This window comes from Sitophilus oryzae, unplaced genomic scaffold, assembly GCF_002938485.1.
Source record: "Sitophilus oryzae breed Bouriz unplaced genomic scaffold, Soryzae_2.0 scaffold_1184_pilon_pilon, whole genome shotgun sequence".
In the NCBI taxonomy this organism is placed as follows: domain Eukaryota; kingdom Metazoa; phylum Arthropoda; class Insecta; order Coleoptera; family Curculionidae; genus Sitophilus; species Sitophilus oryzae.
Genome location: NW_022145820.1, coordinates 957,226 through 969,423, shown reverse-complemented (window position 1 = coordinate 969,423; position 12,198 = coordinate 957,226). Strand labels below are relative to the sequence as shown.

General features: G+C 33.0%; 1 protein-coding gene across 1 annotated transcript; it reads left to right on the top strand.

Annotated features, from left to right (window-relative positions):
• The first annotated feature begins 3,834 nt into the window (after window positions 1–3,834).
• On the top strand, window positions 3,835–11,567 carry LOC115891557. The gene is made up of 3 exons (XM_030912045.1): window positions 3,835–3,838; window positions 10,772–11,166; window positions 11,226–11,567. The coding sequence occupies exons 1-3, from the start codon at window positions 3,835–3,837 to the stop codon at window positions 11,565–11,567; spliced, it is 741 nt and encodes a 246-aa protein (XP_030767905.1).
• Window positions 11,568–12,198: the final 631 nt, after the last annotated feature.

Here is a 12,198-nt window from a genome sequence, read left to right as displayed (position 1 = left end):
AATTTTGAAATATAATTTTTTAACCCTCCATCTAATAAAAAAATAATATACAGGGTGTTCCATTAAACAAAAACAAAGAAAAAATATTTTATACATATTTTAGAAAGTTTGTGTCACGAAAGATGCGCGTACAACTTATTTTAGATAGAACTATGGGAAACAAGAATTGGCCATTTTATCCGATAGTCAAGCAGCATTAAAAACGATCAACTCAGTAACTAACCATCAATTTTAAAATTAATCGGGATTAGTGCTTAAAAGACAAGTCGAAAAACAAGATAAAAAGCGAGAAAAAATATACAGGATGTCAGCTCTGTCTAATCTCCCCGTTGTAGAAGGTTAAATGGGTTTTGAAAAACTAATTAAGCTCTTCGGCGCTTTCACAAAGTGTATCCGTCAGAAGCTGTATAGTCGATCCGTAGCCGGTCGACCGGCTCCCGATAACGATACATTACGTTTGCCCGAGAGAAAAATGAGTTTTCCATTCAAATTTACGGCTTTTTTCCCTGCTGCGCGTTTTTCTGAGCGGAATTAATTAAGGTCCTCGTTCAACAGGAGAAAATCGGTAAAGGGAAAAAAATCTAATGTCAATTAGTTGTAAACGATTTTTCATTTATTTGCTTTACAGGTTGCCATCATCATTTTCAGCTTATACAACCATTTCCAATTATGGTGTAGTACTCTCTTTTTAGTTGGGCCCATTGTTGTCTATTGTTGGCTATGCGGGCCCAAATTATCCCTGCTAATTTCTTAATATCATGGTCCCATCTCAGGTTCGGTCTTCCTCTAGGTCTCTAGCGGCGACTACACGACAGAGACTTGCCTGCACGGTATAGTTTGCGCAAACTAGAAGGAACACTGTGCGGTGTCCACACGATGCAAGTAAGAGGGCGTAGATTCATCATTATTTTTATTCTGAATTTTTGGTTCCGTTGGTGGAAATGTCAAGTGATGAATTATTGTTTTTTATTGGTTATTGTTAAAGAAAAAAACAGCAAAATAATCGATATAGATCGAAGTGGAGTAAAAACTGACTTAAATAGAAAACCATTTTCTTGTACGCATCATTTTTTCTGTTTCTATCGGAATAATCTTTCAATTTTATCTTCCATAGACATGGTAGCGATCAATATATTTCAATAAAACTCGTCATAAACTCCTTATTGGAATAAGTACGAATATCAGACATTTTCTAAGAGTTGATAACTAATAACACAAAACCCACAAAAGTCACAAAACTGTACCTTGAACTCGCTGATACCGTCTACATGTATGATATCACCGCACAAACTGGTTTGCGCAAACTAAATCTTTAGCAGCGCGACGTTTACGCAGGCCGCACTTGTTGGTTTGTGCGTGCTACCATTTTACCGTCTACACGCAGCGACTATACAACCGACCCGATACAAACAAGTTTGCGCAGGTAAGCTCGTGATAAAGCTTGTACATGTAGCAGGCCCTTTAATTCCTCGTGGATACCATGCTGTAATTTTTGTAGTTCATCTGTTGTCTGTTCTTCTTGACAGGTGTGTTGCTCATTGCTATTTGAGGGATTTGACTCTGTGAATGACATCTATTACCTGGATCTTTTTTCGTATCCACACTATTATTTTACGGTCTCTTTGTTATTCCTAGCATATTTCATTCCATTGAGTGTTGTGCGACCTGCAGTTTCCTTATGATGTCCGTTTTAAATGTCCATGTTTCGCATGCACACGTGGTGGTACACATTGGTTGAATGTTTTCTTCTTTAGAGAAGAGAGTGGCATTCTAGATTTGAATATGGTTGAGTTTCTTCCATAAGTACTCTACGCTAACATAATTCTTCTGTTGATTTCTGGTAATGGAGAACCCGAGCTTTGTATTAGTTGTCCCAAATATATATGTTCTTCTACTATTTCCAGTGTTGTGTTATTTATTAGAATGTCTTTTCTTTCCATTAGTTTGTTGTGCATTACTTTAGTTCTGAGTAAATTCATTTTGAGACCCAACCAGCAATTAAGTGCTGGCTGTAATTTAGTTCATTATTTTTTTTTAATTAATAGTTCTTCAGGACTATTGACAATTAGGTCTACAGGTTGTAATACCAGTAATTTAGAAAAACAGGAAAAATTAAATATGAGATTAAATAAGTTAAAATATTGAAGTTAATATAATATTTCTACAAAATTACCGTAAGGCCATTATCGATTTTGTTATTGGTGTAGTTTTATACTCAAGTAGATACTGTGAATAAATTCTTATACTATGAATCTGAGAAAAAAACTCAATTGGGGAGTAAGTTTTTGAACCTACTAAAATTCGTGTAATACCGGGATTATTCCTGTTATTCGATTCGCATATTTGTGGTTAAAATCTTTGGAGCTATCATAGCAAAATAAAACACTAGTTCATCACAATACACCAAAACACATGAATTTTAATAGTAAACGTGCCTTTTGCTAAACATGTTAGGATCATCAGCGCCTGTTTAATGCGGATTTAAAGTTTTAATCAACTGCTAATTTAGCTACCATGGTTAGCGAAATAAGTGTTAAAATTAAAGTGTTTTGATATATAGTGGTGGTACAAGTATCTTGAACTCTAACAATACAAGGGAGATCTAAAATTAGTATAGATATCTTTAATAATTTTTTTTTCACCACCAAGATATAATTGAACCTAAACAATCTTTTAGATTTTAAATAAAGACAGTTTAAACTATCAGTTTTATATGTAAATCCAGTCGGCCAAGTTACGATCATTAACACGGATATCTACGTTCTACGAGTATAGTTTTCAATATGTCATAAATGTAAGTAATTAGTACAATTATTGAAGGTTGAAGGGGTGATTATTGAAGAATAATTATTGAAGGGGGTGACCGCAATAACCAGGCAGATCCACTTTTTTACAAAATCGATATTTTTACTAAATTGTTGTTTAAAAAATAATCCAATCGTGCCCTGTTACATTCAGATATCTCCATTTAAGAGACATAATAACGACATAAAAAATAAAACTATTTTAAAATCGGCCATAGTCTTCTTTATTTAATAGATTAGATCTTACTTGGCTAACCGGAAACAATGTGTTAAAGTCGGAAATGTAGTGTGAAATAAATGGGGCGTTCGAGTTACCAGACACCGTCCATTTGAACCCAACTCTTTTTAGCCTTTTTAGTTTCCACTTTATTTAAACGCATACGTAACCTTGTCTTCGCTTAATAAGTATAGAAATAATATGACTAAAGGGCCACATAATATTTAAATGCAAAAAAGAGAACACTTAAACAAACAAATAATATTACAAATATTTTTACAATTTTTTGTATAGATATTTTAAAAGCGATGCATTAACGATTAATAACTTTATAAGTATTACAGCAGCAAAAATTTCTAAAAAAATACGCAATACCAATTTAATTAGTAAGTTAAATAAATCCAGTTGCATTACAAAACCTTTTGTAGAGGGAAGGGCAGCGCTGGTATCGCTGTTTTAATTAATTTAATCACACCATGAAAATTAGATGATAAAGTCTACATCTCTGGAGAGATACAACAATGTTGTAATTTTAATATTTCTAATTAACCTGCTTAAGAGACGTGTGTAGGTGCGAGAAAACTATTATATTTTCGAGAGAGTGCACTGATTTTATTAGAAATGAAACAAACTAAAAATTTGAAAATTAAATCAGGCAAGTTGTAAAATAATTTTTTTTTAAATGTAAAATTTTTTATTCTCCATTTAAAGTTTTGACGAAAATTTCCACGCGTCCCTAAAGAATATCAATTCACCTTAGTGGACCACACTGTATATATAATTTTTCAATTCTGAGTTATATTACAAATGAACATGGGTAAAATTGAAAAATAATTATATGAGAAGTATTCGCAGGACTAAAAACAAGAATAAAATGATTGTAACTTTCGCTTAATTGGCACAATATCTTAAAAATTATGTTACAGAAAATGAAGACGTTAAATATTGATATGATTTAAGAATTTAATATATCCATTTTTTTGCTGTATATCTCCTAAAATTACACTGAATCAACGATTCCCGTCATCAGTCTCAACGGACAGCTGACCGATCATTACTGTTTACCCACAACAAACTCCAACCACGCGTCCCTAAAGAATATCAATCCACCTTCTCGAATTACGTAGCGATTAAATTCGCTCGAACCTGCCGCTGGAGGGACCCCCACTCCCGCTTATATTTATTTAAGTCGGCAGTCTTTTTGGCCCATTAAACCACTGGATTAGGTTTCGGGTAGCTGGATGAAGGGTGGGTAAAAAGGGTAGGAGGGAGGGGTGTGCCCTGTTGTCGCCTGACCGCAGTAATAACCTTTGCGATGAAAATTAATGTAAGGTTAATTTAAATTTAATTACATATTTTAAAATTATAGTGTTGTGGTTAGTCTTTTAATATCATTATAAATGTGTTAATAAATTAGCTGAAAATGTAATAATTAGATACACCATTTGATTATCTATTATAAATTTATGATATAAAAGAATGCCAGAATATAAATTTGGAGTCGCAAGATATCTAAAAATTTGATTTGATCAATACACGGAGGTCAACTCTTAACGACATTTAACAATATAATCATAGCCAGCAAAAATAGAAACTGTTATAGATAGAAAAATGTCTTTTATAATATTCTTTCTTTCGTATTAGTGTTCTCTAGAAAGTCTCTTTAATCTATTTGAAATTCCTTCATTCATGCCAATACTTTAAGCAAGTTTGTAAATTATTATCTGCTTTCCATTTAAAGTAACCTCCAAAACTGTATTGCGGTAACTCGATGGAAAGATACTTTCATTAAAGTAGCTAAATTAAAATAAAATTTGACAGGCCACATAACCAGAAAAAGAAATAAATGGAGTGGAAATTCTTAAAATCTAGATCACAAATCGGGAAATTTAATAAGAAAAAAAAAATGCCAATTGTGTTGGATGTATTGTATAAGAATAAAAACCAACTGAATTATCCAATTGAGTTTATAAAAAGTAAGAGCCGTGGATAATAGTAAAATGGATTGTATTTTGTTGATTACTAGGTCATTTATTTACAAGTAAAGAAACACTTTATAAATAAATCTTATATACGGTACTTTTATTTTTTGTATCACTTTTCGAATCTTTTTTTTATCACTTTTCGAACAGTGATAAAAAATACCTCGTTGACGCTGATACTACGCTTGAAAGCAGAAAAGGTTAGTTTGATTTACAGTTTTTCCTAAATACAATTTATAAATGTCAAATCTACTTGATTGGAAAATATTTCATATGATAAACTTAACATGGTCTAAAAGTATATGATCCAAAAAATAAACGAAGATCGCTGTCATTTTATATGTAAAATTATAGTGCCATCGTTCGTCATTTCTAAACCAACTGGACTCCGCTTTTATTCGATCATACGGTGCTTATTCTTAAGTTTATTACATTTAAAGATACTTATATTTTAACTAGCGTGTACCAGCGACTTCGTTCGCGGCGAATTAATCATTTGTAATGGTGATGATAAAGCAAAGCAAGAATTTCCATTAACATACAAACTGGATAAAATTTTCTCACATTTATGTCAGCATGAGAAAAAACAATATGGCAATATTATTATACAACTTGGTAATGTTTGAAGTGTAGTTTCATCTCGTTGGAATTTGACTTTCGAAAAATCCGTTTGCCAAAAATAAGCTTTTTACGTCAAGCAGTTTAAGCAGAACCGTGGTTAAGAAATTACCCAACTTTTTGGAACACCCTGTATAATTTTTTTAAAAATTTCAAAATATGTAAAAAAATCAAATAAATTATGCTTGTCTAAGCGTTTTCCCGAAAGACTAGCCGTTTTTTCAATAACAAATATTGTAATATTTGAGGGGCGTTTTCATCCTCTTGGAATTTGAGATTTGAGAAACCCCTCCTTATCGAACCTCTACACCCCACAGTCAATCCGTTTGCCAAAATTCAGCTTTAAACATCAAGCAGTTTAAGCAGAATCGTGATTACTCAATGGTCATATTTTATGAAACATCCTGTCTAAATTTATAAAAAATCTTAAAATATGTAAAACAACAAAATAAAATATACGTGTTTAAGAGTTTTTCCGAAAAACTCACCGGTTTTTAAATAAAAAATATTTTAATATTTGAGGGATAGTTTCACCCCCTTAGAATTCGAGTTTCGAAAAATCCCTTCTTATCGAACCTCTGCACCGTAAAGTCAATCCGTTTTCCACAAATCAGCTTTTTACGTCAAGCGCTTTAAGCAGGATCGTGATTAATCAATGACCAGATTTTTCGAAACACCCTGTATACATTTTTAAAAAATCTTAAAATATGTAAAAAACAAAATAAAATATACGTGTTTAAGCGTATTTTTCGGAAACTTGATCATTTTTTAAATTAAAAATATTGTAATGTTTGAGGGGTGGTTTCACCCTCTTGGAACTGGAATTTTGAAAAATCCCTTCTTATCGAACCTCTACACCCTAGAATCAACCTGTATGCCAAAATTAAGCTTCTTACGTTGAGCGGTTTGAGCAGGATCGTGATTAATCAGTATGTCAGTCACTTAAGGATTTTATATATTAGTACCTATAGATAATTATATTATATTTGTATATATAGGTACCTACCTTTTTTAATATGTAGTTCTTAAATAGGATAATTATGATTATGTAATACTAAAAGCTATTTCATTGCATGTTTGTCTAATATTTATGAATCTTCTAGTTCTAAAACTAACTCTGCAGTTTTTAGATTAATATTCTCTATGCATGACACAAGTTGTTCAAATGAACAGGATATTTATTAAAGACAATTTCTTATTGTAATGCGCTTTTGAATATCCGCAGAACAAAACTTAAATGACAAAGAACACGAAGAATGCATAAAAATATTATTTTCATATCATCATTTTCTAATTATCTATTAGATAATCATTTTTTTATTTACTTACAGAGTAGTCCGAAATTATTTAAAAATTCTATGAGTAATAACGAATTATTAAAACTTAATATTTATCTGTAAGAGATGGTTTGAATGTCAGAACAATTTACTTACCATGAACTATTTATTGTTTTACCCTAAATTGTTTGTTCTTATATCAAATAGGCAGCAATTCAAGTAAACAAGTTTTGTAGCGAGAAGTTTTAAAAAATGTATCTAACACGTAGAATATACTCGTTTGATAAAACTGAGGCATAACGATCATGCAAATTAGTTTCATGACTGTAAAGGTTGTCTAGGAATGAACATTTAATATAAAGAAATATATTCATATATTTCTTTACAATTTTTTTAATTAATTTCAGAGGATTTTGAAAAGAATATAGAATATTCCTAAACTACCTTTCTCATTCAAACGGCGCGCGAATAAAATTAATTAAACATTCTTATTTGACCGGGTAAAATTAAAAAGAGCTGTTCCTTATACATGAAAGACTCAGACAAAAAATCGAATATAAAATGAATCTCGAGGTATTTTCTCCTAATAAAGCTAAACACAAATGGAATAATGATCAGGCTTGAGCCGGAGGTATTCTCTGGGTATGCATACTTGATTAAAATTCATGTATGAAAGCCGGCGAAATCCAATAAAAAGCTAAGAACAACCTTCATAATGGGAGATAAAAAAATACGATTTGTTTTGCTGTGTATCTTTAGACCTTGTACTTCTTTTTCATTATACCAAAGAATATATTACCATAATAATAAATAAATCAATTGGGGCTTCATTATTCCCAGTTTATAAAATCACGACTTACATTATATATTTATTTCTGCTGAATTAACATAATAATATAAATAAAAAAGTGCAGATTTAGGAAACTATGTTCTTTTTTAACCCTCCAGTACTCACATCGGGTATTTAGATATCCCACTCTAAATTTTATTAATATATTTTTGTGTATATAGATGTGTGTGCTAGAAGGTAGTCGCGTCAAAACTGGCAAAGCAAGGTCTTATTTATATCCCAGAAATAATGACAGAAAAACCGAGTTATCTGCCACAAGTGCACCAAATGAATATGTAAAATCCATCAACAAAAGCCTTGCAAATGAGGCCTTAGTTGCGACAGTTTTGTACAGCAAAATAACCAAGCTGTAATAACTCTGGGACTAAGCGTATTATTGCTTTCTTTTTTCTCGAATGATGTTAACATTTGTCTCTAAAGTTGTATCGCTATCTTAATTTCTATGAAAATGTGACATATCTGGTTTTTCCCGTATAGTCTTCATTTGTCCATTCCATTTATTGCTGTGTTATTAATGTAAATTTGATATTATATAATCTATTATTGTTTTAACGTTTAAATTATCCGCAATTAACTCGAAAAACACTACGATCCGGAAATAAACGGGACATACTAACTAACTAACAGTACAATTATTTGCACAATCGTTTTTTGCGCCTCGGCAAGTATAGACAAGGCTGGCCAAGTACAGTTGGCAAGTGTACGAATAATTATTGTGATTCTTTGACTCGGGCTATATTTACCGACAGAGACTGGGGACGCGCCGAGTGACCAAGGAAACCGTTCTCCCGATATAGCTGATAGCCCGACATGAGTCGTGAGAATGCGCCTTAACATTCTAAAACAACAAAAAATAATACGTTAATTAAAATTCTACCAATAACAATCTATCAAAGAATGAAAACGAAGTTATATTACCATAGAAACGCATTTTGATTTTTAGGACTTTTAGGAAATTCAACCATACTTTCATGTTTTTCTTAATTTTCTTTGAAACTGTATGGAAATTTGAAAAAGTATAAACGGGATTAACCATTTTAGAACAAGCAAAAATTTTATGAAAAATGCATTTTCTCAAAATTTCAGTAATAAAAAAGTTTTTCCTCTAGTAAAGGCAATCCGGGGACATACTGTATATAATTTTTTATCTCGGAAAACTGAACATTGACATTGTCAAAATTAGTATTGTTCTACTTCTCTAAATATAGACTAAATAATTTATATGAATCCCTTGCAAATTTTCAAAAAAGTTGCAAAATTTTATGCAAATCAAAGTTTAAATTTGAGGAATAGATTTTTGAATAAATGTTACTGACTGGCTATAAATAAACTGACATAAAATCGTTATAAAAGTTCTAAGGGATTTTGGATACAATAGAATCCCAGTTAATCCTAAACAAACTTTTTTCATTTAAGGCTTGAATAAAATAAATCGATTATTTTTGAGTGGCCGGCATATTTCAAAAGGGCCGTTGGCGTTGCTTAGAAATGAACAGTCGAGCAGTTAAAGCGAATATAAAGTGAATCCCGAGAAGTTATCTTGTAATAAAGGTAAAAGGTATGGAATAATGATTGGGCTGGAGGCGGAGGTATTCTCTAGGTACCTGTCAAAATGTGCATGCCTTGTCAAATGCCAAATACTAAAGTTTATAAAAAACTTAATTTACGAATTATAGTTGATATAATTATACACAGTTTGCTAAAAAATTTATGAAAATAGGGCTAAAAATAACAAAAATATAACACTTTAAATTTGACCAAAAATTCCTCCGTTACGTTTTTTTTGCATCTGAGTGTGTATATTCTTGAATAAATCTGACTGCGTTAATACAGTCCGTATAAAAATTCTAGGAGATTTTGCAGATAATCTGCTAGAAATCTACCAGTTAATCGTAAACTGCCTCTTTCGATTTAAATTGTGAGTAAAATGAATTAATTATTTCTATTGAGCCGGAAAAATTAAAAGGGCTGCGCTTTAGAACCGAAACAGTCGTACAGAAAAGTCGAATATATAATGAATCCCGAGAAATTGTCTCTTAATAAAGATTAGCAGATATGGAATAATGATTAGGCTTGAGGCGGATTATTTGCTAAGTATGCATACTTTATTAGAATGAATGGTTGAAAAGCCGGTATAATCCAATGAACGGCTAAGAAAAGTGTTATAACCGCGTTAAAAGTATTATAAATATATATTAATAGGAATTGCTCCCATAATACAAAGCCAAGCCCTACGTTGCCTTGATTTTAATTCTGTTTTCTCTTAATTGTTATTTTCTACTTTTTCATTGCATTTTGTAACTTGAATTCACTGTACTGATGAAGACCAAGAACCAGAAACGTGTAAATTACTTTCTAGCAGGCCTTATGGCCTATTATGGTACCGATATTTCATTATTTTTTTATTTGCATTCCAGCAACATTGTTTCCGCTTTTTGATATTATTACCAGGTGATGATACAACAGCGGGTAGTTAGTTAAAGCCACAGCAGTTTTGGATGAAGCCTACTACTTGGGATACGCTCTCATACACTTTTTATAAAACCATAACCAAAAACACATATCTGCGGTTAATGACTTTCTAGTTGGCTATACTAGTAATGATATCCTTTTCTCTGCCATATTGATTTTTCTTTTTACATACCTTAACTAAAATATACAAAAATGGGCTAAAGTTATTGCGACTGATTAGTAGAAGGAGATGACCGGTTCACCATCCTCCTACTGGTGGTGGAGTGACGTCACGTGACGTCATCAGCCAAGAACGTGTAAAATATACTAATAAACAAGAATAAACAGGTTTAAACAAGAAACAACCGCTTTAAAATAAAAATAAAAGAGTTTGAAGACAAATTAAACATAATATAATAATTAATATATATTGCTAATTTCTTTATGGAGAGATTTGAAGTCATCCGTTCTGAAGCCCGCTGTATGGTTTCGTTATGTGGACGATACATTCGTTGTGTGGAAACATGGACGTGACAGACATAGATGACTTCCTTCATCATCTTAATTCGCAGAGCTCGAGCATAAAATTTACCATGGAAACCGAAGTAAACAACCAACTGGACTTCCTCGATGTGCTTGTCAAGAAAAATGGCGAAATTTGGATCACACGGTGTATCGAAAACCCACTCATACAGACCGGTACTTGCACAAGCTGTCAAATCACCATCCAAGCCAAAAACAGGGGATTATCGGAATATTAGCAAATAGGGCAAGACGCATTTGTGCTAAGGAACACATCCAAGAGGAACTAAGCCATTTAAATAAAGCCTGTCTTGCCAATGGTTATAATGACAGAGAACTAAAGGCGGCGCTGGCACCTAGGCAGAGGAGACCTGATGTCAATGAACAGGAAAACACCGTTAATAAGACCTTCGTTCCATATGTTTCCCAGGTCAGCATAGGATTGGTAAAGTTCTCAAGAAGCATAACATCAAAACCATATAAAAACCTACCCGGAAAATAAAGGACTGCTTAAGACCAGCCAAAGATAAAAGGGAACCATTATCCTCTGCAGGGATCTACCGTATACCTTGTTTTTGCGGTAGCGTATATATTGGAACTACCAAACGCTCAGTAGGAATGAGACTTACAGAACACAAGAGATGCTGCAGATTAGGGCAAACAGAAAAGTCGGCCGTAGCAGAACATGCTTTAAGAGATGGTGACCACAATATCCAATTCGAAGACACCCAAGTCATTGCCACAACATCTGGATCTCATCCTCGTCTGGTCAGGGAAGCTGTTGAAATTCACAAACCTCCAAATAACTTCAACAGGAAGGAAACTTTCTTCCTTAACAGAATTTAGCATCCAGCTATATCTAGGACCAAAATAGCAGCACAGAGAAGTAGATCAGTTCCGGAAGAACTACCACCGGAACAAGCCAGGCCCCCTCCGTCGACGCATAAATATGCGCTACGCCGACGCGGAGGCATCAGCCTAGTGTGAGCAGTCGGAGCAAACAAACCTCTGAAGATCCTAGCCACTCGTGCTAGCGAAACGTTACGAACCAATTCCAACTGACGACGGCCTAATAACCCGAAAAACAACATTTTTTCAAACGATGGCCGCAAAAGCGTAAACAACTACAAAAAATAAACAGTTTGTTGTTTTATGCTAAAAAGCTGTTCAAAAGCGGTTCAAACCTGTTTATTCTAATTTATTAGCGTATCTTACATGTTTTTAGCTGATGACGTTACATAACGTCACTCCACTACCGGGAGGAGGATGGTGAATCGGCCATGTCCCTCTACTCCGGTTGCTGCTTTTAGCCACCTCCACAGCTGTCCTAAACGAATCCTGGAAAACTCTCTCAAAGATAGAGCTAATATAATATAGATGGCGGAGAATAAACATTTTCAGTTCACATTTGTTTCTAATAGTAATTGCTTATATTTCATCATCAGCCAATATTCGTCTGAAAGCGTGAAAATACCGT